Source organism: Moschus berezovskii, chromosome 13 (genome assembly GCF_049115385.1).
Source record: "Moschus berezovskii isolate FMDL1 chromosome 13, NW_MosBer_1.0, whole genome shotgun sequence".
Lineage (NCBI taxonomy): Eukaryota > Metazoa > Chordata > Mammalia > Artiodactyla > Moschidae > Moschus > Moschus berezovskii.
Window position 1 is genome coordinate 57919840 of NC_142472.1, and position 24016 is coordinate 57943855.

At 41.5% G+C, this 24016-nt stretch overlaps 1 protein-coding gene across 7 annotated transcripts in view; it reads left to right on the forward strand.

Moving 5' to 3' along the window:
- Nucleotides 1-24016, forward strand: part of FRY (FRY microtubule binding protein) — a 438131-nt gene that overhangs the window by 312075 nt on the left and 102040 nt on the right. For all 7 annotated transcript variants that reach the window (XM_055426288.2, XM_055426285.2, XM_055426286.2 and 4 more), the window contains 4 exons: nucleotides 4761-4868; nucleotides 13861-14119; nucleotides 16050-16232; nucleotides 20440-20526. In XM_055426288.2, the coding sequence (XP_055282263.2) occupies nucleotides 4761-4868; nucleotides 13861-14119; nucleotides 16050-16232; nucleotides 20440-20526 (637 nt within the window). The remainder of the gene's footprint in view (nucleotides 1-4760; nucleotides 4869-13860; nucleotides 14120-16049; nucleotides 16233-20439; nucleotides 20527-24016) is intronic.

The window sequence follows — 24016 nt, forward strand, 5'->3', positions numbered from 1 at the left end:
TGTAAAAGCTGATTGCCAAAGAATTGATGCTTTTGAACTGTGGTGTTGGAGAAGACTCTTGAGAGTCCCTTGGACTGCAAGGAGATCCAACCAGTCCATCCTAAAGGAGATCAGTCCTGGGTGTTCATTGGAAGGACTGATGTTGAAGCTGAAACTCCAATACTTTGGCCACCTGATACGAAGAGCTGACTCACTAGAAAAGACTCTGATGCTGGGAGGGATTGGGGGCAGGAGGAGAAGGGGACGACAGAGGATGAGATGGCTGGATGTCATCACCGACTCAATGGACATGGGTTTGGGTGAACTCCTGGAGTTGGTGATGGACAGGGAGGCCTAGCGTGGGGTCACAAAGAGTCAGACATGACTGAGAGACTGAACTGAACTGAATATTTTCTATGTAACTGTGTCATAGAAATACTGGATTTTGAGAATGTATTTGTAGTTTAAAATGTAGAAATCAGATGTTCTTAGCCAAAATTTGAGATCTAGATTAGTAATTAGTGCTCTTTATTAGAAACTCACACAATTTGTATTTGCTACTTTTGATTGCTTATGGCAGGAACATGGATTTGGTTGTGACTTTTCATTTTAAGAAAGTTTGGACTTTCTTGAACTGTGAATTAAATTATATTTGTCACCTGTGGCATAAATTTCTAAAATTAGAAAAATTTTCTTTGTCACTTAGCATGTGTGCTCAGTCGTGTCCAAATTTTTGAGACCCCATGGACTGTAACCTGCCAAGCTCCTCTATCTGTGGACTTCTCCAGGCAAGAATACTGGAGTGGGTTGCCATTTCTTACTCCAGGGGAACTTCCTGACCCAAGGATCAAACTCTCATCTCCTGTGGCTTCTATGTTGGCAGGCTGGTTCTTAGCATATCCAGTTCTAAATATCACCATTAGCAGGAAGATTGTTACCTTTGTAGGAAAGTTCATGTTATCGGTGTATATTAACATTAGTGTGTTAAAAGCAAAGTACAGTGAAACAAAACATAAAGTTAAAAATACAGAATTATTTTTAATGCATATTTATCAGTATGGCAAGTTAAAATGAAAACCTCCTCTACAGAGCTTCACTTAAAATCTACAGCCATTCCTTGATTCAGGGTGATTTTTTCCCGAGTTTCCCAATGTCAATACAAATATATATATATTTTTTTTATAAAAATGGGTTGCTGCTGCTGCTAAGTCACTTCAGTCGTATCTGACTCTGTGTGACCCCATAGACGGAAGCCCACCAGGCTCCCCCATCCCTGGGATTCTCCAGGCAAGAACACTGGAGTGGGTTGCCATTTCCTTCTCCAATGTGTGAAAGTGAAAAGTGAAAGTGAAGTCACTCAGTCGTGTCCGACCCATAGCGACCCCATGGACTGCAGCCTACCAGGCTCCTCCATCCATGGGATTTTTTAGGCAAGAGTACTGGAGTGGCTTGCCATTGCCTTCTCCGAAAAATGGGTTACACAATGTATATTCCTGTAGCTTGACAATCATTTGATTGAAATGATATGGAGTGCATGTTGCTATAGACTTTTCAACCAGAATGATAGCAGAAGTGATAGTGACCAAAGTTAATAACATTGAGTATCTTATCTACAGCTCTAGTACTTATCTCACAAATTGCCAGATTGTCCATAAACCTTTAACTTCCTTATTATGCACTCTTTGAATATGTTTAAGCAATTTTCAATTGATAATGGAGAAGATACAAGAAGTGCTTTTAAAACTTCTTCCATATAGTTGTTTCCTTTGAAAACAGTCAAGAAGTGAAAGATGTTTAAAAGAAAACTATGAGGGACTTCCCTGGCCTTCCAGTGGTTATGACTCCACACTTCCACTGCTAGGGACATGAGTTTTATCCCTGGTTGGGAAACTTACGATCCTGCAAGTCATGTGGTGTGGCCAAAACAATAATAATAATAATAAATAAAGGAAAACTATGTTTGTAATGCAGAGGTCATAAAACAGGTCAGGACTAAAACATTCAAAACCTTAAAAGGGTACAGGTTTAAATGTAAGTGTAAACATTTCATTTGTATTTTAATAATACCTCAAACCTTTTCTAAGGTGATTCTTTACTTTTTCCTAGTCAACCATCTTAAGACACTCAGATTGGGCTAGAAAGAGTTTTTGCGCTAGGTTTTAAAGCAGACCCTTGAGTGGAAAATATTTCATAGCTGGATTTCTAAAAAACAAGGAGAAACATTAGAGAATCATATAAGCATTTAGGGAAAGAGAGTTGAGGTCCACACCACGCTAATGGAAACGGTTATTGGAGTTGGTATTTGAGGTTTGTCCAGGCCTTGTTTAGGGTGTGAACTTGAACATGAAGCATTCTGTGTTGTTCTGTTTCCATTTCTCATCTCTCTTGTGATTTATGCTGGCAAAAATGGTAATAATAGTAAATAAAATAATATGATTGTTAATAATAATTATATAATGTCTGTTAATAAATACTATGTTATTTGGGGCTTCCCAGGTGATTCATGGGGTCGCAGAGAGTCGGACACGACTGAGCGACTGAACTGAACTGAACTGAGGTGGCACCGGTGGTAAAGAACCCACCTGCCAATGCAGGGCATACAAGAGACATAGGTTTGATCCCCAGGTTGGAAGGATCCCCCTGGAGTAGGAAGTGGCAACCCACTCCAGTTTTCTTGCCTGGAGAATCCCATGGACAGAGGAGCCTGGTGGGCTACAATCCATGGGGCCACAAAGGGTCAGACATGACTGGGTGCACACACACGTTATTTGGGGGACTCATACACTCCCTATAAAAGCCGAGGGAGTGAGGACGGCAGTAAAAGGAAACCAGGCACCATTGAGAGTTTCTAATCTGGGCTCGCTTTATCAGCTGGGAATTCTGTCTGGCAGAATTTGTCATACACTTCAGGCAAGGCAGGGTCAATCTGTTTTCCGACAGATAGGAAAGTAATCCCAGGTGTTTAAAACATCTGGAGAGCACATCAGGAGAGCTATTGAAATGACTCTCTGTGTCACACATGAGCACTCACATCAGTCACCAGGCTCTAACTCTGTCCAGCCATCACAGATATCATTTGAAGTCTGCTCCTCCCTTCAGTTGATTGGAGACCACTGTGTAGAGTCTGTGTACATCCCCTGCAAAATGACTATGGAAAAGGAGAGAAAATAATCTTCCACAAAAACAAAGTATTTTAGAAATGACAGACGTCTTTTATTATTTGCATAAACAGTTTTGTGGTCATTCCTAACAAAGTTACAAACACATGCTAAAAAGTAGTCACAGAGCAAAATTGCTGTCCGATTATCCTCTTTAGCTTACAGAGAGCATGGATTCTGCTCGTTACATTTCTGTTCTGACACAGAATAGAATATGCTGTTCCAGGAAGAAATTGCTCCTGTCCTACTTTGTATTTTCATTATTGTGCCCTAGGACTGTGTTAATTTGGTGCCAATTTTACATTTATTCTCAGAGTAAATCAGAATTTAAATATGCTGTTTTATTTTATCACTTAAGTTATTTGAAAGATTTGATGTGTGATTTAGTTTTCCCATAAAGGTTATTGATAAAATATATGGTTAAGAATCAGTTACCTACTTAAACTAGTAAAAATTGAAGTAATTTATCACCAAATTTATGTTTTCCCTTCACATTTTACAGCAGAATATAGAAGGCATTGTTGTTTGTTTAGTCACTCAGTCATGTCTGACTCTTTTGTGACCCCATGGACTGTAGCCCGCCAGGCTCCTCCCTCAGTCCATGGGATTCTCCAGGCAAGAATACTGGAGTGGGTTGCTGTTTCCTTCTCCAGGAATCTTCCCAACCCATGGATCGAACCTGAGTCTCTCGCATGTCCTGCATTGGCAGGCAGGTTCTTTACCGCTGAGCCACCAGGGAAGCCCCATAGAAGACATTCATTAGCTTAGAAAGAGGAAATCTCCATAGAGGGCAGGACCATCGGTATAATTTAAAAAAACAGAAATGGGTGCACAATTATATACATTTCAGGATTTTACTTGACAATATGAAAGACTTATTTTTGGATGCACTAAAAAAAAAAAAAGCAAAAACCAGCAGTGGGGACTCTAAGAGATAACTCATTTGAGAGAGAAGCTTTTGGATTTTGTGTTTGTTAGAGACACCATTCCTTGTATATATTTAAATCCTATTTTTCAACGCTGAATGTAGGAATGACTACAATACATTTCTTACATGCTGATGCATTTAGGCATTTTAGTAAATTCAGTATCTTTACGGCAGCCCACAGGGACCAAAACCTACAGAAAGCCACTGAATGGAAAGATGTATGATAGAATGCTTCTGCTACTGACATTTTCCTCTTCAGATATTTACCTCTGTCCAACATTTGTATGTTTGTAAGTTCTCTTAGAACTGGCCAAGCTATAAAGGGTGTAAATATTAAGAATAACATGGAATTTTAATTTTAATGCTTTTTTAAAGCTAGCTGATGTTTGCTAAAACAAAAAATTTTAATTAAAAATGTATTATTGAGAACTCACAAACTAAATAAGTATAAAAGGAATTTTTAAAAGTAAACTATCAAAGGATAGCTTTTGTGAGTTTCTATCATTTTTACTTTTGAGGCTATTAAAGCTTAAAAGAGCACTAAAATAGTTTTGTTTTTAAAAAATAAGATGGAGCGGACACCAGGCGATGATTCAGAAGGCCTTGATTCTAGTCTTTGTTTACATATTTGACCAATTTTTAAAAATGTTTTCACAACCTTTGACTTATGTTTAAACTTTGTCTTCACATTCCAGGGGTGAGAGAAAGCCAAAAATAGATCTTTTCAGGACCTGTGTTGCTGCTATTCCTCGACTACTTCCTGATGGGATGTCAAAACTTGAACTTATTGACCTGCTGGCGAGGTAGGTGAGGACTGTGGTGGGCATTTTTGGACCAAATTAATTTTAATTCTTTGTCATGATTCCTAAAAGAATGGTCATTAAAAAATGGACATTTATTAATTCTCAGTACTGTCTAGCATGCCCAGGAAGAATAAAGAAATGTTTTTGGTTTCAGTTGTTTTTTTAACTCCCATGCTCAAGAGGTTTAAAATTCAATATAGAAGCAAAGACATAAGCACATAAGGTCAGTAGTAATCTAAAGCCTGAACTTGTGCAATTAATGGCACACAAAATACGTGATACCTGAAATCAGAGGGTAGGAGGATTACCGTGGTCTGGGGATGGCAGCAGGTGACTCCTGGAAGATGCTGGAACTTGAGCTGCCCTTGAAGGACAGAATCAGAAATGCAGAAGGAGTGAAGTGAGGACAAGGGCAGAGGCGGGACCAGGACATGAGATGAGTCTGTCCAGGAAAAAGTTCGTCAGAATCTGATTCTCCGTCTGAGACCCACACGCCTGGAGGGCCAAGAAACAGGGATCCCAGGCTAAGTTTTGTACTTCAGAAAGCTTCCAAAATCCATACATTTATCCCCCACCATCCTCCATAAGAATGCACAGTCCAGCTTGAACCTCACCAGGTTTGAATGAAATGATGTTAATTTGCTTTGAATGAAATGCTATTATTGTAGTTAAGTAAGCTTGATTTTTCTCATGTTAATCTGAAGTTATGGTTGACAGTTATGTCATGTCTTTCATTTAAAAATCATAAGTGACTTATAACCTGAATACATTTGGAAGACAAAATCATTAGAAATGGGGTTTGTGGAGAGTGTGGAAGAAGGAAGAACAAAAGTCATCATGATTTGAGAAAGAGAAGGAAAAGGAGTTTGGAAACCCCATGATAAAAAGAAATAGAAATAAGACTGGAGAGGCATATTTTCAACTAATCTTTACTACTAGCTGAGGTGTTTGGACTTGTGGAGAATAAGATGATAAAAGAAAGTGTCATTTCTGGCTGGTTAATCTGATAATGGTGGAAAGCCCAGAGACGGATAACATATTGGTGCTAATTGGATTAAAGATGTATTATGCATAACCTTATTTATCCATGGGGCTTCGCTGGTGGCTCAGATGGTAAACAATCTGCCTACAATGTGGGAGACCCAGGTTCAGTCCCTGGGTTGGGAAGAATCCCTGGACAAGGGAATGGCAACCCACTCCAGTATTCTTGCCTGGGAAATCCCATGGACAGAGGAGCCTGGCAAGCTCTAGTCCATAGCGTTGCAAAGAGTCAAACTACTGAGCAACTAAGCACTTACGCACAGAGGGTGGATTCCCAATGAATGATAAACATGGTGATTTGGAGGTGGGAGGAACCAAGGAAGAAAGAGACCAAGATACTGTAAAGGACCATCCAGGCTAATACGGAGTCTCCCAGAGTGATGGCAGACTGACAGTAAAGAAAAGCTGTGAGACAAATGCCAAAGTCACCCCAAAATGTGGAGGCGCAGCCTGTCCATTTTCCATAGACAGCAGTGGGGACAGTGGTGTGACCAGAAGACCAGTGTTATATTTTCACAGTGGAGAGGTGCTGAGTGAGAGGACTTAAGGGGCAGTGTGGAGTCAGGGGTCAAAAGACCACTCTCTGTGGCCATCAGGTTCAACTGAACCTGTGTCTGACTCTTTGTGACCCCATGGACTGTAGCCCGCTAGGCTCCTCTGTCCCTGGAATTTTCCAGACAAGAGAATGACGGGCCAGTATCTTGAAAGTTGTGGGGGAGGTGCCCCAAAATGGGAACAATACTGATTCCCTTGGGAAATCTCGAATTTTGCTTCTCTGCTTTGCCGTTTGACCAGCCAAGTGATCTAGACAAAGTATTTAACCCCTCAGCCTGTCTTTTCTCACAAGCCTGTTGAGAGGGCTGAAAGACAGAAGACCTGGCAGCACTTGGTTCATCTGAAAGAAAATGTCAACAGAGAAAAGACAGTTATCAGTTAAACTGAAGTAGAAGTGAAGTTCACTTATTTCAGTGACTTTCTAATTGGTGATGATTATGTAACTAAGCCCTTTGAAATGCTAAATTTTTAAATGTCGTACAGCCTTTTGGTAACATCTCTAGCGCTCTTTTGCTGTAAATCTGAGTGGGAGACTCTTACCTCTGGGATCACCTTGATAGACCCATCCAGTGACGCCTGGGTCTGCAGATCCTCCGTGCCTGGCATGTCAGGAGGGAATTCTGTCAGACGTGGTTGGAATGGCAATGCTATTTATAGTGTATCGTGTTTATTATTGTGTACATTCTTACAAAGCCCAAAGCAATGGGTCCTGTTTTTATGAGGGGAAAGAACAAATAAATATTCTTGACTTCACCTCGAGACTTGAACTCTCAAGAAGATGACTGGACTTATATGGGAAGCCTGTGAAGAGGGCTTTTTCATAAACTTCAAAAGAAGCTGGAGGCCGTTCTCTCAGGGGAAGGATAACTCAGAGAGCTGGCCCTCACATTGGGTCCATTAACCTATGAGAAAATGATTCCCTTCAGCTCTCAAGAAGGTCACAGGACAGAAGTGAAGGAGCTGAAGAGCAGTAAATGTGAGTTCCAAGCCTTCGCTCACTTTATTCCCCTACAGTCCAGTCACATTTGGATTCAGTTGACTTCTGACACGGTCTCATCAGAGAGGTGTGAGCCCTTTTATTTCACACAGTCTCATGGTTACATCCATGGTACATTTTTACTGGAGAAAAACTTGGTTTGCTTCATAATCAGCAAACCAACTTTCATGCAGGCTCTGCTGCCCCTCACAGCTCCGTTCTCTGAATGAGTATCGACTGAAAATATATATATACTGATACGGTATGAAAGTTGTTTAGGTTTTAGTGGGGGCAAAATAAGGGCTGTAGCCCAGAAGACAGCATTTCAGACAGCTCTGAGAAACTGCTCCAAAGAAGTTGGGGGAAGGTCAAGTATATATGTGATTTCGGTGAAGGGGGAACTACGTGAAATCGAGCATATATTTTTTGCAGAAGGTTTCTGCTAGTCTCCTGAAGTCAGCTGCTATTCATGAAGATTACATGTCACCACGATGGATTTTTGTGCTTTTCTAGATATGAAGAGGTATATGAATTAGGCTCATAAAATCGTCTCCTGAAAATATCTTACTATCTGAAGGCCTGCTCTGCCAGTTTTTCCCAGAGCACAGTGTGCCTCATTGCTGATCTCCATCCTGAACTCCTTTCAGAAGGTGTTGAAGGTCAGCAGCTGCAATGGCTCATAATTTAATCTTTGTAGAGGTAGATGGCAAGTGTCAGTTTTTAGTGACAGGAGTTTCAAGGATTTGTCCTCCAGAGGCTCCCTTCCCAGCAGTTCAAGTCAAAGTGAAAGTGTTACTTGCTCAGTCATGTTCAACTCTTTGCAACTCCATGGACTGTAGCCCGCCAGGCTCCTCTGTCCATGAGATTCTCCAGGCCAGGTTACTGGAATGGGTAGCCTTTCCTTTCTCCAGGGGATCTTCCCAACCTAGGGATCAAACTCTGGTCTCCTGCATTGCAGGTGGATTCTTTACTGTCTGAGCCACAAACAAAGAAGGGGGAGCTTACTCTTCTCCTTGGCAATTGCCATCTTTTTTCTCTTTCACCTCCCGAATGTTTCCTGCTCTGCCCTTGACAACAGGAAGGACCTGTCCACCCAACAGTCCACAGGCTCCTTCGTCACTTCCTGTGGCACTCTAGTTGCATTCAGGGTTTGCTGAGCCTCCTTTCAAAAATGTGAAATAGGCTTGTGAGAATTAAACAATACGTACAAATCACTTAACATCAGGGCTAGAACACAGTAAGCTCTGAGCAAATGTTAGTCATTATTTTTAGACATCTTTGAATCTGAATAACATACTATGCCTCGATGTACAGTGCAGTTTCATATACATGATGTTAGGAAAGTGGGCACACATTCATTCCTGTTTTCAGACAAGGAGCTTGAATTTCAGAAGAGTAAAAGTCAGTTGCTCAAATTTATAGAATTTTCCTGAAGCAGAATGGAAGTGACAGATGTCATTGGTTTTATGCAAAATGACAAACACATTATATGCAGTATTTCTTTTCAGTTGGTAGAACTTTGAGGTCAGACATTCACAGTTCCACAATCTTTGGTGGTATCTGAAAAATACTTAAATTTACCATTCATCGCTGGTTCTTTAGCCTGTGTGTGTATAGCAGAGGGTGGCTGTTTTGAGTAGCCAGGTGAGAACATACTGCCTCAATAAACCCCTTATTCATTTTTTTTTATTTTATAATTTTATCTTACTATTTTTTAACTTTTTATTTTGTACTGGGGTATAGCCAATTATGGAGAAGGAAATGGCAACCCACTCTGGTATTCTTGCCTGGGAAATCCCATGGACAGAGGAGCCTGGCAGGCTGCAGTCTATGGGATCACAAAGAGTCAGACATAACTTGGCAACTAAACAATATAGCCAATAAACAGACAGTGTTTGTGACAGTTTCACGTGAAGAGCAAAGAGACTCAGCCACACATTACATGTGTTATACATGTCTCCATTCTCCCTCGAGCTCCCCTCCCATACAGGCTGCCACATAACATTGCCCAGAGTTCCCAGTGCTACACAGTAGGTCCTTGTTAGACCACTTCCTCTTATTTCTGCGTTTTAATTGAGATGTAGTTCAAAGCACTGTAAATAGTGGAAGCTCACTTTCACTTTTCAATTTCACGCATTGGAGAAGGAAATGGCAACCCACTCCAGCGTTCTTGCCTGGAGAATCCCAGGGACGGGGGAGCCTGGTGGGCTGCCATCTATGGGGTTGCACAGAGTCGGACACAACTGAAGCGACTTAGCAGCAGCAGCAGCAGCATTCTCCTAACATCTTAGAGAGGAAATTTCCACTGCTTCTGGTGTAAGCATTGCAGAGGTTAACAGTCCACTTGTCAGCATGTGTCACTCCTCTTAGAAACCCTTTGTCTCCCTCTTGGCTTTCACTTTACAACCATTTCTTCCCCTTCTGCCCTTGGTGATGTTGTGGGCCATCAGGTCCCTCTTGTGTCTGATAACCTTTGGTCGGTCCTGCCAGAGTTGAAAGGAAGCTGTCCTTTCTAATGGAGCTTTTCTTCTGGGTGTAGTTTGTGAATTTGCAATCACTCCCAGCGTCCCTCCAGTAACCAGACTCTTCAAAGCGACTGAGCCGACTCCACCTGAAGTGGAGCTCACCTTTACGGAAGTATGTTTGGTTCAGTGGTTTGTCTGCTCTGACCAACAAAGAAGGTGGCCTTGCTCAGGCTCTGGGTTTTCCCCACTTTACCCACATCCTTACTCAGCGTAAGTGCCCCAGTGCTCACACTACGCCCCTGACCTGGATCACTCCAAGCAGGGCCTCGGGACCATTGGCCATGGCCACCTGTTGAATCAGGCCACTCTGGTCCCTGCACCCCATGCCACCTGCCAGTGGAGAGGGGGACGAGGGGATGACACATGCAGTTGACACTGGCAGTAGCGGTTTTTTGGGTGTGCTTGACTCCTATGTCATGGTGGAGTCCTTTCAAGCCCTATCGGTGATCTTGTGTGTAACCATATACCTGTGACCCCATTTTCGGCTCCTGGAAACCAGATCAGCTTCTTAGAAATTTTCCTTCAGGTCTCCCAAGCTGGTCAAACTTCCTGAGTTGCCTTCTCTAAACGTTTCTCTTCTCTCTCAGTTGCAGCCTCCAGATTCGCACAGGACTGTCATTTATTGTAATCACAGATGTTTATGTTATGGGATGGCCCTGCTGGGGTTTGGGGCGCCCTCTCCTCAGCCACTCCTCAGTCGCTGGACCAAGAGGCTGCAAATAGGTCGGCCAGCACCACACAGCCTTCCGGCACTTTCTGCATCCTTGGGATGGCTGAGCATCTTTCTTGTTTACCTCTGAGTCTTTTCTTTTTCCCACTTTCTCTTTTATAATATTCAATCCCGTGTGCATCACAAGATGATGCTGTGATTAACTAGTTAAAAATCTTAACAGAAGTGAAAAATGAGAAAGTTCTGGGTGGAAGAAGCAGCAGTTGTATGTGATTACACAGCTCTGTACTCAGACTCTCCAAGGAACGGCATGGGGTGCGTTCCTTCGCAACTTCTTCCTCTTCTCTCTCACCTGCTGCCACTCAGTCTTGCCTTGATATGTTATTTTCACCCCATTTCAATTCTGTGACACTGAACCTTTTTCTTCCACAAACATTCCATTTCTGTTATCAACTGGGCCTTTTATTCCCAAAACTCTCTCCCCTCCCTCGTCCTGTCTGTTCGTACTTCAGGAATGTTTTTGAGTGTTTTCACCAGTCAAGCATGTGAATACCATTATTTCAAGAGCAGTGGTCACCAAAAATAGCAAGGGCTGCACCAACTTCAGGCTCTCAGAGTCCTTATTATGATCCCACACGTCAGTTTACAGTGAAGACAGATTCCAGATTGCAAATTGTGAATGATGACAAAGTGAGATGAAGAGTAGAGTGAGTCTCATTGGAAATCGGAAAGTACTGGAACTTCTTAAAAGCATCATCTAAATGGACCATGCCATGGTTTTCTTCCTTGACTTTGACTCTAAAGAAATGTGCTTGCCTGATTTCTTATATATAATAAAATAGCACAAACTGGGTGGTTTCTATAACAGAAATGGATTGAAATACAAAGGAAGTTTGTAATGTCCTGCCTCAGTCCTTAATTAGAAGCCCCAGGTTTAAGACCTCTGTGTATTCTTTTAGCAACTGTGATCTGCTTGATAATTGCAGACTTAATAGCAAGTCTGCCCTGAAGAATTATTTTTTCCTTCTCAGCGTCTTTGTAGAACATGACTTGCTTTTAGAACAGAAAATACATCTTTCCTGCTTATGAATGAGCTTTCACCTGGTTATCTGGTCAAATTTGGACCAATTACTGTACTTCATGCTCTAAAGCAGCGGTCCCCAACTTTTTTGGCACCTGGGATCGGTTTCATGGAAGACAGTTTTTCCACAGATGGGGCGATGGGCAGGGGGATGGTTTCAGGATGAAACAAACTCATTACATGTATTGTGTGCTTTATTTCTATTATTATTACATCAGCACCACCTCAGATCATCAGGCATTAGATCCCGGAGGTTGGGAACCCCTTCTCTAGAAAATAAGGATATTCCATATCAAGTTTTTGAAACACTGTCTATTCAAAAATATGAACTGTTCCAGACCTGTTTTGTGGAGAAAACTTTGCATTAATGATGAGAAGTCCTGAGCTGGAATCCCAGACTTTGAGAAAGTTCCTTAACCACTCTGGTTCACAGTTTCTTTTTCTATTGGTTGAGGATATTATGTTCTACTTAATGGGGGCCCCTGTTGACTCGGCCACCTTCTTCTTGAACACTAAACACTTCCAGGCTGCTGAGCCTGGGAAATTCTATATCCTAGGTGTCTTCACTCTCCATCTCTCCCTTCCTCGTGTCTTCTCTTCCTTGGGTCAGGCCCCCACCACTTGGTGCCTGAGTCACTGTAATGACCTCCCAGATGTTCTCTGCCCTCAGTCTTGTGACTTCTTCAAGGTGCCCTCCGTATTCCTGCCTAACTTTTTTTTTCTTAGATGTGAGCCTCATCCTGTTACTTCCCCCTGTAACTTTCAGAATCAGTTCATTTTCTTGCAGTAATAAATGGTAAATAAATGGTACATATACCAGGTGCTCACATGTACTCCATGCTTGGTGTGTGCTCAACACTGTGCGTGGATCATCTCAGAGGAGCTCACAGCAGGCTTATGAGACACAAGTACAGCTGTTATCCCAGTCTTCCAACTGGGGCTCAGAGGCTGAGAGGTTCCACAGCTAGCACGTGGTCACATAGCTGTGTGCGACAGAGGCAAGACAGCGATCAGGTGTTCTGACTCCAGAGTGCACATGATCAACCTGTTAGTGCTATGTCACCTCCTTGGGTGGCCCGCAGACCCTCTACCGAACCGCCTCTGCTCCCTCTCCAGGCCTGTCTCACACCTCACTCTAGCTAACACTCTACCCGGTAAACACAGCCAATCTAAGGGCTGAATCTTAGGAGGGCCTCAAAAATGTGTGTATATTAAATAAGTGAATGAGTAAATCTGTGAAGAGTGATGTTAGCTCTAATGCTGCATGCCAATGTTGAGATTTAATATTATTGTGTTCTAGCTTAAATCACAAATACACTGTTATTCTTCAGTTGAAAAACTCAAGATTTCTCAACTTTGGCATTATCAGCATTTTATTTTACATGAATGTTGATAGAAGCTTTATTTATTATAATCAAAACACAGAAAATATCCTTATGCCATTCAGGGTGAATATTAAACTATGATATAGCCATAACATGGAATACTGATCATAGAATAAGTTGTTGACTATCAGCATTGTAGGTCAGATAATTCTTTGTCATAGGCATTGTCCTGTGCATTGTAGGATGTTTAGCAGCATCCTTGGCTTCTACCTCTAAACAGATACCAGGAGCACCCTCCCAAGTTGTGGCAACCAGTAATGTCTCTAGTCATGGCCAAAAATCCCTTGGTGGAGGCAAAACCAATTGAGGATAACTGACCTAACTTTTAATTGTTCATTTTCACTCAACTTCTGGACGAGTCCCTTAGTTTCTCCAGTACCATCTTGAAGAGTGGTAAGCTTTGGTACTATTAGAGCTTATTTTATAGTCAGCAATGTATTAGAAAGTATGTACAGCTAAATGCAACATGGTACCTTGGATTGCATTCTGAAGCAGGAAGGACATTAATGGAAAACTGGTGAAATCGGAATAAAATCTGTATTTTACTTAATAGCATCAAACCAATGTTAACATCTTAGTTCTAATCAACTGCCATGGTTACATAAGATGCTAACATTAGGGGAGCTGAGTGAAAACTATCATATTAGGTGAGGGTAACCCATTTTCAGACACAGATAAAAGCAGAGCCCTGGATGTGTTCCTTTATAGCTATAGAAGAAAAACTAGTAAATGACGTCATTGTCTTTATTCATCTTACAGGCTGTCTATTCATATGGATGATGAACTGCGACATATTGCCCAAAATTCTCTTCAGGGTTTGCTTGTTGACTTCTCAGACTGGAGGGAAGATGTCCTATTTGGCTTCACCAACTTCCTGCTTCGGGAAGTAAATGACATGCATCACACACTCCTTGATTCATCCCTTAAGCTCCTGCTCCAGCTGCTCACCCAGTGGAAACTGGTCATACAAACGCAAGGAAAAGTCTACGAACAGGCCAACAAAATCAGAAATGCAGAGGTAATTTTCACCCTCTTCCTATTAATTGATGTTCTTTTACAGAGTATGTGTATATATAAGTGGCAGCCCAGAGAACCTTCTGGGTTCTTATTTCAGCTGTCTAGGAACTTTCTTCCAAAGGGTGACCCTGAGTTTTTCCATCTGCTTAAACTGAGACCAAGACACTCAGGGCATGATTATGTCACATCAGGTTAGACTTATTAACAAGGCATTTAGAAAGTAGAAATTGTTTTCTTTCAGAGAATTAGGTTTAAAAATCTGTTTGTGTGAGCAGGGAAGAGATAATAGAGGTGGATGTGGATCTAGATATAGATGTGGAGATGGATCTAGGTATGGATATGGATCTAGAGCTGAGTGTGGATATGAATTAGGGTTTAGAACTGCATATGAATGTGTGATGGGTCTAGATATGGATATGAATCTAGAGTAGATATGGATGTAGATATTGGTATGAGTCTAAGGCATATGAATATAGATATATGAATATGGAGGTGGAGTGGATTATAGAGGTAGATATGAATCTAGAGCAGATATGGGTATGAGTCTAAGATATATGAATATGAGTATAAACATGGAGTTGGATGTGCATTATAGAGGTTGATATGGATATGAATCTAAAGCAGATACTGGTATAGATATGAATATGGATATAGGGTTAGATGTGGATGTGGATATATAAAAGTTAGCTGCCCACCAGTTTCTTTTGTCCCTGCTGCTGCTAAGTCACTTCAGTCGTGTCCGACTCTGTGACCCCATAGACGGAAGCCCACCAGGCTCCCCCCTCCCTGGGATTCTCCAGGCAAGAACACTGGAGTGGGTTGCCATTTCCTTCTCCAATGTGTGAAAGTGAAAAGTGAAAGTGAAGTCACTCAGTCGTGTCCGACCCTTAGTGACACCACGGACTGCAGCCTACCAGGCTCCTCCATCCATGGGATTTTCCAGGCAAGAGTACTGGAGTGGCTTGCCATTGCCTTCTCCGTTCTTTTGTCCCTAGTCAGCCACAAATTAGTTGCTTTCTCCACTATCCAGAGAAGAAAGTAGTCTTGTGGTTTCTTTATTCTTTCATGCCTCAAACCTGAGGTAAAACAATAATGATAATATTTTGAAGAGCATTCCTCATTTACACTGAGGAGGAGTGTAATCAGAGGAGAACCAGGCAGCATGACTTGGCATTGGCAATGAGTCCACAGAGGAACTGTTTGGCTTTAGACGAGCTTAACTGAGGGTCTGAGGAATGTCACGGCTCAGGAAGTATGAGAATATTTAGATCCCAGATGGGCTGACCTCAGAGAAGAGGTTCAGGGCAATTCTCCTTCCTTGTGTCCTACACTTGCCAAGAGATGACAAGAGGGAAAACAAGGGTTACATATACTTATAAAGGGAAACTTGAAATGAAGGCAGAATTGCCCCGTTGTCTGCTTGCTCTTGTTTTAGACTCACTTGGTTTGGGAACTTTCAGAACCCTTCTTATTAACATGCAAAACTCAGATTAAAAACTAACATGAAAACAGGTCACCAAATCTGATTAGAAAGTCGACTTTTGAAACTTCAATTTAATAGTAACTAAAATAGAGAATTTGCTATAGAGAATTTAAGTAAAACCAAATTAGATTATCTTTAAACATATAGGGTCATCTCAAATGGTGTGGATGGAGTGGTTTTTATTCTTACTAATAGTCCTTGAAAAGGTATTCTTTTTTAGAACTACCAGAGGGTTGATGGTATTCCAAAGCAGTAAGTGGTCTGAAAACAAAAAGGGATCTGTGATATTTCATGAATAACAGTGAATTCATAGACATGTCTGGTTCTAAGCCATTGTAATTTATGTTAGTATTACAAGGTCAGATGTGCCAGACGTACATAGAAGAGTGGCGACTTCTTCCATTGTTGTTTTTCTGAACACAGAATTGCTTTTTTCATTGCATGACAGCTAATTGCCAGTGGCTCCAGCCACCGAATCCAGTCGGAGCGAGGTCCCCACTGCAGTGTACTCCATGCTGTGGAAGGTTTTGCCCTGGTTTTACTCTGCAGTTTCCAGGTGGCCACACGCAAACTGTCTGTTTTAATACTCAAGGAAATTCGAGCTTTATTTGTCGCTCTGGGTCAGCCTGAGGTATGGATTGTTTTTCTGAATTTTCCAATTCATATCTTTCAACAGCTTGAAAGTTTAAAAACTGTAAAGAATGCATTACTATTTTATGTACTTTCATGTCACATGATGTCAACAAATAATTTTTGAAAGAGTGTGGGTTTTTAATTGTGAAATCGTACTCTTGATCTGCAGGAACTAAGTTATATATTCTGTGGGCAATAGAATAGACCATTCCTGATTTTCTACATGACGGTGCTTTGGGAAGAAGTGAATCTTATGATTCAGGAACAGAACATTTTCTTTCATAATGTTCAGTGTACAGAGAATTAAGAAGTTATTACATTTATAGTAGAGCATGAACTTGGGAAAACAATGCATTCCATTTAGAATGAGCAAAGTATCAAACATTCTCACTTACTGAAAGTTGTTTAATCTCAGTAGTGGTACAAAAATGGCATCACAAGAAAACATGTCCTCTTGAGACAAGAAAAATGAGCTGGTTAATTAATTGATTAGTGATTGTCTCCAGCCTTTCTTCTGCACTTGGTCAAGTGCTGTACGCCCTCCTTTAGGTTAAGGGGTAAGGTTAAGGTTCATTGCCTGTTGGCACAAGTGGCCAAACCCTATCCATAAGTTGATGAAAGAAGGACATACTTCACATGCTTATTTAGAAAAATGCTACTTTCCATTTTCTTGTTTTTAATCACTAATCTTGGTTTTATGATCCTAAAAATGATCGTCTTTAGAAAATAGTTTCAAATGTACCCCAGTCCTTTCTGTTCACATTTCTACAGCAAGCTTTCTGATGTGTTTTAGGACATCTCTGGGATCTAGAGAATGGGTCTCTTAGGACATGGTATATTTTGATAAACCTTCATTAAGTCTCTATAGTCATAATGATAATTATTATTGTGAGGCTAATAATTACCTGAGAATAACCTCAGGTATAACCTCACAAGAACCTGAGAATCAATACTGTTTTTGTTCCCATTGCACAGATTTTTAGAGTAAGATTTAGGGAGGTTAAATGCCATACCTAAAATCAACAGCTAGGATGTGGCAGAGCTAGAATTGAAAACCATATTTATATATGCCTCTAAAGCCCAGGTTCTTTGCTAGTTCAGCAAGCTCTGTTAAGTATGCTTCTCATATGGTACTTTCTTTAACCAGCCACAGCTGGTCTTTTCGGTGTAAATTTTTTTATTGAGTTACAAGCAACATACAACATTATTTGTTTCAAGTGTTCAGCATTACGTAGTTGTTTATATTGTGAAACGTTCACCACAACAAGTAATTAACATCCATCACCACTCGTGGCTACAGGATTTTTTTTTTTTCTTGTGGTAACTTTTAAGATCTACTCCCTTAGCAACTTTTAAATTTGCGATATGGTATTGAGGCCTTACATATAGCTGTGAAAAGAAGAGAAGCGAAAAGCAAAGGAGAAAAGGAAAGATATATGCATCTGAATGCAGAGTTCCAAAGAATATCAAGGAGAGATATGAAAGCCTTCCTCAGCGATCAATGCAAAGAAATAGAGGAAAACAACAGAATAGGAAAAACAACAGATCTCTTCAAGAAAATTAGAGATTCCAAGGGAACATTTCATGCAAAGATGGGCTCGATAAAGGACAGAAATGGTATGGACCTAACAGAAGCAGAAGATATTAAGAAGAGGTGGCAAGAATACACAGAAGAACTGTACAAAAAAGATCTTCACAACCAAGATAATCACAATGGTGTGATCACTCACCTGGAGCCAGACATCTTGGAATGTGAAGTCAAGTGGGCCTTAGAAAGCATCCCTACAAACAAAGCTAGTGGAGGTGATGGAATTCCAGTTGAGCTATTTCAAATCTTGAAAGATGATGCTGTGAAAGTGCTGCACTCAATATGCCAGCAAATTTGGAAAACTCAGCAGTGGCCACAGGACTGGAAAAGGTCAGCTCTTCATTCCAATCCCAAAGAAAGGCAATGCCAAAGAATGCTCAAACTACCACACAATTGCACTCATCTCACACGCTAGTAAAGTCATGCTCAAAATTCTCCAAGCCAGACTTCAGCAATATGTGAACCGTGAACTTCCAGATGTTCAAGCAGGTTTTAGAAAATGCACAGGAACCAGAGATCAAATTGCCAACATCCGCTGGATCATGGAGAAAGCAAGAGAGTTCCAGAAAAACATCTATTTCTGCTTCATTGACTATGCCAAAGCCTTTGACTGTGTGGATCACAATAAACTGTGGAACATTCTGAAAGAGATGGGAATCCCAGACCACCTGACCTGCCTCTTGAGAAACCTGTGTGCAGGTCAGGAAGCAACAGTCAGAACTGTACATGGAACAACAGACTGGTTCCAAATAGGAAAAGGAGTGCGTCAAGGCTGTATATTGTCACCTTGCTTATTTAACTTATATTCAGAGTACATCATGAGGAACTCTGGGCTGGAAGAAGCACAAGCTGGAATCAAGATTGCTGGGAGAAATATCAATAACCTCAGATATGCAGATGACACCACCCTTATGGCAGAAAGTGAAGAGGAACTCAAAAGCCTCTTGATGAAAGTGAAAGAGGAGAGTGAAAAGGTTGGCTTGAAGCTCAACATTCAGAAAACAAAGATCATGGCATCTGGTCCCATCACTTCATGGGAAATAGATGGAAAAACAGTGGAAACAGTGTCAGACTTTATTTTTGGGGGCTCCAAAATCACTGCGGATGCTGATTGCAGCCATGAAATTAGAAGACGCTTACTCCTTGGAAGGAAAGTTATGACCAACCTTGATAGTATATTAAAAAGCAGAGACATTACTTTGCCAACCAAGGTCCATCTAGTCAAGGCTGTGATTTTTCCCGTGGTCATGTATGGATGTGAGAGTTGGACTGTGAAAAAAGCTGATCACCGAAGAATTGATGCTTTTGAACTGTGGTGTTGGAGAAGACTCTTGAGAGTCCCTTGTACTGCAAGGAGATCCAACCAGTCCATTCTAGAGGAGATCAATCCTAGGTGTTCATTGGAAGGACTGATGCTAAAGCTGAAACTCCAATACTTTGCCCACCTCATGCGACGAGTTGACTCACTGGAAAAGGCTCTGATGCTAGGAAAGGTTGGGGGCGGGAGGAGAAGGGGACGACAGAGAATGAGATGGCTGGATGGCATCACCGACTCTGTGGACATGAGTTTGAGTGAACTCCGGGAGTTGGTGATGGACAGGGAGGCCTGGGGTGCTGTGATTCATGGGGTTGCGGAAGGTCGGACACGACTAAGCGACTGAACTGAACTGAACTGATTGTTAACTCTAGTTGCCATGCTGTATATTACATCTGTGTGACTTATTGATTTTATAGCCAGAAGTTTATACCTCTTTTATTTCTTTTCCTATTTTGCCACCCCTCCCCCAATCCCTGGGGACCAATTAATCTGTTCTCTGTATCCCTAAGCTTGGTTGTTTTTTTGTTTGTTTTTCTTAGCCACAACTTTTTTGAAATCATTCTCATTCATACATGAGTATGAATGAGGACATTCCAAGTAAGGACATTCTGAAGCTTTCCTATAAGGGTTCTAAGTAAATGATTTCATATTTCTGAGCCTCTCTATGTTAAAGAATGGCAAATATACACATTTTCATGTGTATAAGCACTATTCATGTAGAAGAATTTCCTGTAAGATGTTTTCTCTTGTGCTTTTTTTCCAGTTTGCTTCTTTTACCAAATAGCTGTGCCCAACATGGTGACCACAGAGAGGGTGCGGTCAGTTTCCAGTGCACTTTCTTTGGGACTGAAATTCAGTCACAATCAACAGTTAATGTTATTTTAGCAGATCAGTGACTTAAGTATGTAGCCTTATCATGGTCTGGCAAAGCATACTCTTGTGGCTTTTGCATTCCTTAAAATTAATGACGACCTGAACACTTTAGCGAATAAGGTGTGATCCTAAGGTTTAGATTCCAGTCTCAATAAGTGTATGTACATGAGTTTGTGAAATTGAAGCGTCTTTTCAGTACAAGGTCAAATTGGAGCTCTAATTTTCTTCCACTGAAACTCATAAGACTAAACTCAAAACCACAGGGAGTTTTACCCACTACTTTTCACACCTTGGCACTCACTTTTCTGTGAGAAAACCCTTATCACTACCTTGCAAGCTGTTCTGCTTCTTGTGCTGGACAAAGGCGGTGGGGAGGGTGGAAGGGCTCATTTTCCCACGGAGAGTAATCGCCTCCCTTCTGTACAGGACGATGACAGACCTATGATTGATGTCATGGATCAGCTAAGTTCTTCCATCCTCGAAAGTTTTATTCATGTAGCAGTTTCGGATTCAGTAAGTACACGTTTGATCCTGCTTGCTGATAATCCTTAAGTATAAGCTTTGGGCCTCTCTGGAAAAGAGATATGGAGAAAAAAGCCATGTAGAAGAATTCTGGGGTTTTATGTCAGGTTAATAAACTGACACAGATGTGCTTAGGAAAACAAGACTTCGTTTTTTAGATACTAGTTCTGGAGACCTTCAGATAAATTTAAAAGAAAATTTGTGAGACTTCCCTCATGGTCCAGTGGCTAAGACTCTGCGTTCCCAATGCAGGGGGCACAGGTTGGATCCTGGTCAGGGAATTAGATACCACATGCTGCAACTAAATCCTGATGCAGCCAAACAGAAACATTATTTAAAACAGAATTTGAGTCTGAGGAAGATAGATAAAAATTTTGCAAATTTCAGAAACTACAGAAATTGCTCAGGATCCTTTAAAAAAATTATTGGTTTTATATATAGCCTATATTAATGTGGTGCTTTACAGTTTACAAGATGCTTTCACAGTTATTCTCTTTTTTGAATAGAAACTCAAAAATGATGAAGCCGTAGTTACTTTATAGTATGTTATAGTATGTTAGGGCCTGAACTTGACCATTATCTGGACTCTGAGCATAATAGAGCTTGACACGAGCTGCTACACAAATACATTCTTTGTCTTATTTTATTTTTTTAAATTAATTCTTATTGGACAGTCTTTGTTTTAAAGCACATATTGGCAACTTTGTAATTTCTGATCAAGTAGAAGGGAAATTGAAACAGATTTTAATTACTTGATTTAAAAAAATCAGTATAGCACAGTAATGAGACTTGGATTGATTTTAGCTAAATAACTGAAGGGAGGCAGAGTGGATCTGTAGAACTGACATTGCTGTTGCCCCTTGTGTATTCCAGGCAAATAATTATAAATGAAGAGAAGCATATTTGACAAAGAGCTATAAATAAATTTGTGAGTTTTTCTGAGATTGAACAGAGGTCCCTATTTTTAGCAGCCCTGTTCCTGCTTGTGATTGTAATGTTAACAGTAATTACTAAAACTATTAGCCAAGCAACGCAGACCTTAACAGTAACACTGTATAGTGCTACCTCCCTGGGGGCTCAGTGGTGAATAACTGCCTGCAGTGCAGGAGACCTGGGTTTGATCCCTCAGCTGGGAAGATTCCCTGGAGAAGGAAATGGCAACCCACTCCAGTATTCTTGCCTGGAAAATCCCATGGACAGAGGAGCCTGGCAAGCTACAGTCCATGGGTTCACACACAGTCAGACACAACTTAGGGACTAAACAACAAGCACCACCACCTCTTCGTTTAGAAATTCAGATTGCTTTTATACTAAATAAGACCATCAGGTGTAATTGTTTTATATACTTATCTTGTTTCCCTTCAGATCATATTCTGTTCACGTGATTTTGTTCTGTGTTTATCAGAATCTAAATCTTGAGCCGGGGTGACCAGATCAGCAGGGATGCATGTAAGAAGATGCACAGAAAGGGGAGCAGAGGCATGGGGGGAAGCAGCAGCTGCTTTGTGCACGGGTTTGACATCCCTCATCTCATGTCATTTACTTAAAAACTAGGTGAGGTCAGCACTGTCATTTCCAGGTCATAAATTAAGCAGAGACTCTGGGGTGTTCAGAGATGTTCCCAGGGCACTGGCATTGGGCCAAGCCAGTGTTGGAGCCTTAAGTCTTGGGCTCTGAAGCTGAAGCTGTGCCTCTTCAGCCCATTAACCATGGAGGCCACTGGGCCACCCCTCTGCTCCATGGGAGCTCAGAGACCCTGAAGGTAAAATGGAGCATTTTATGTCCTTGACAGATATAATAGCAATTCTATCTCCTGGCCCAACAGCTAGATTATTTGAAACTTTCCTCAAGTTTGATAGTCTGGACTTAAAAGAAAATGAAATACATGAAACTGTGTTATCAATATGTAAATATATATCTATATATACAGATATTAAAGATAGATACAGGTATCTCTTTGGTGCTATTGGTAAAGAACCCACCTGCCAATGCAGGAGACATCAGAGACACCAGTTCGATCCCTGGGTTGGGAAGATCCCCAGGAGGAGAAAATGACAACCCACTACAGTTTTCTTGCCTGGAGAATCCTAGGCAAGAGGAGGAGGAGCCTGGTGGGTTACAGTCCACAGGGTTGCACAGAGTCGGACAGAACCAAAGTGCTTTGCACGCACATAGTGTGCATCTTTCAAAGGGTTTTAGAGTGTATTCTGGCTTGACATCATAGGACAAAAATAAGTAGGTATTTTAACCTCAAAAAAACATCAGTAAAATGCCCTTCGTAAAAGGGATTGCATGTAGCCGTCTCCCTAAGCCATAGGGAAGGTATTTCAGTCCAAGTAAAGACTCTTGAGAGTCCCTTGGACTGCAGGGAGATCCAACCAGTCCATCCTAAAGGAAATCAGTCCTGAATATTCATTGGAAGGACTGATGTTGAATCTGAAACTCCAATACTTTGGCCACCTGATGTGAAGAACTGACTCATTTGAAAAGACCTTGATACTGAGAAAGATTGAGGGCAGGGGGGGAAGGGGATAACAGAGGATGAGATGGTTGGATGGCATCACCGACTCAATGGACATGAGTTTGGGTAAACTCTGGGAGTTGGTGATGGACAGGGAGGCCTGGCATGCTGCAGTCCATGGGGTCACAAAGAGTTGGACACAACTGAGCTGACTGACTGAAAGGTAAACAAAAATCATGGCTTTAAAAAAAACAAAAAACTAATTACAAGGGAGTCCGTTGGACTGCAAGGAGATCCAAGCAGTCCATTCTAAAGGAGATCAATCCTGGGTTTTCATTGGAAGAACTGATGCTAAAGCTGAAACTCCAATACCTTGGTCACCTCATGCGACGAGTTGACTCACTGGAAAAGACTCTGATTCTAGGAAAGGTTGGGGGGCGGGAGGAGAAGGGGACAACAGAGAATGAGATGGCTGGATGGCATCACTGACTCTGTGGACATGAGTTTGAGTGAACACCGGGAGTTGGTGACGGACAGGGAGGCCTGGCGTGCTGTGATTCATGGGGTCACGGAGAGTTGGACACGACGGAGCGACTGAACTAACTAACTAACTTGTGGTCCAGTGGTCAGAACTGTTGAGTTTCCAGTTCAGGGCACACAGGTTCAATCCCTGGTTGAGGAGCTAAGATTCCACATGCTGCAGGGTGCAGCAAAAAAAAAAAAAAAACTAATTATAGAGGTAATAACACACAAATCTCAGAGATTAGTAACTTTTCAGAAATGTAAATTGACACATCTGCGGTTGAGTTTAACTAATGTCGTATATTTGCTTAACAAGTATTTAGTGGTCAGCTCCTGGGTACTAGTGTGCGGGGCTCTGTGACATTGAAACTTCACTTCTGCTACCCACAGCCTCACATAGGAATGACCATGACCGCAAGCCCAGGTCTGGCGTGGCGGGGGGGCCATGGAAGGGGTGTTTCAGATTCCAGGCTGGGCCCGTGGCAGAGGTAGACGGGC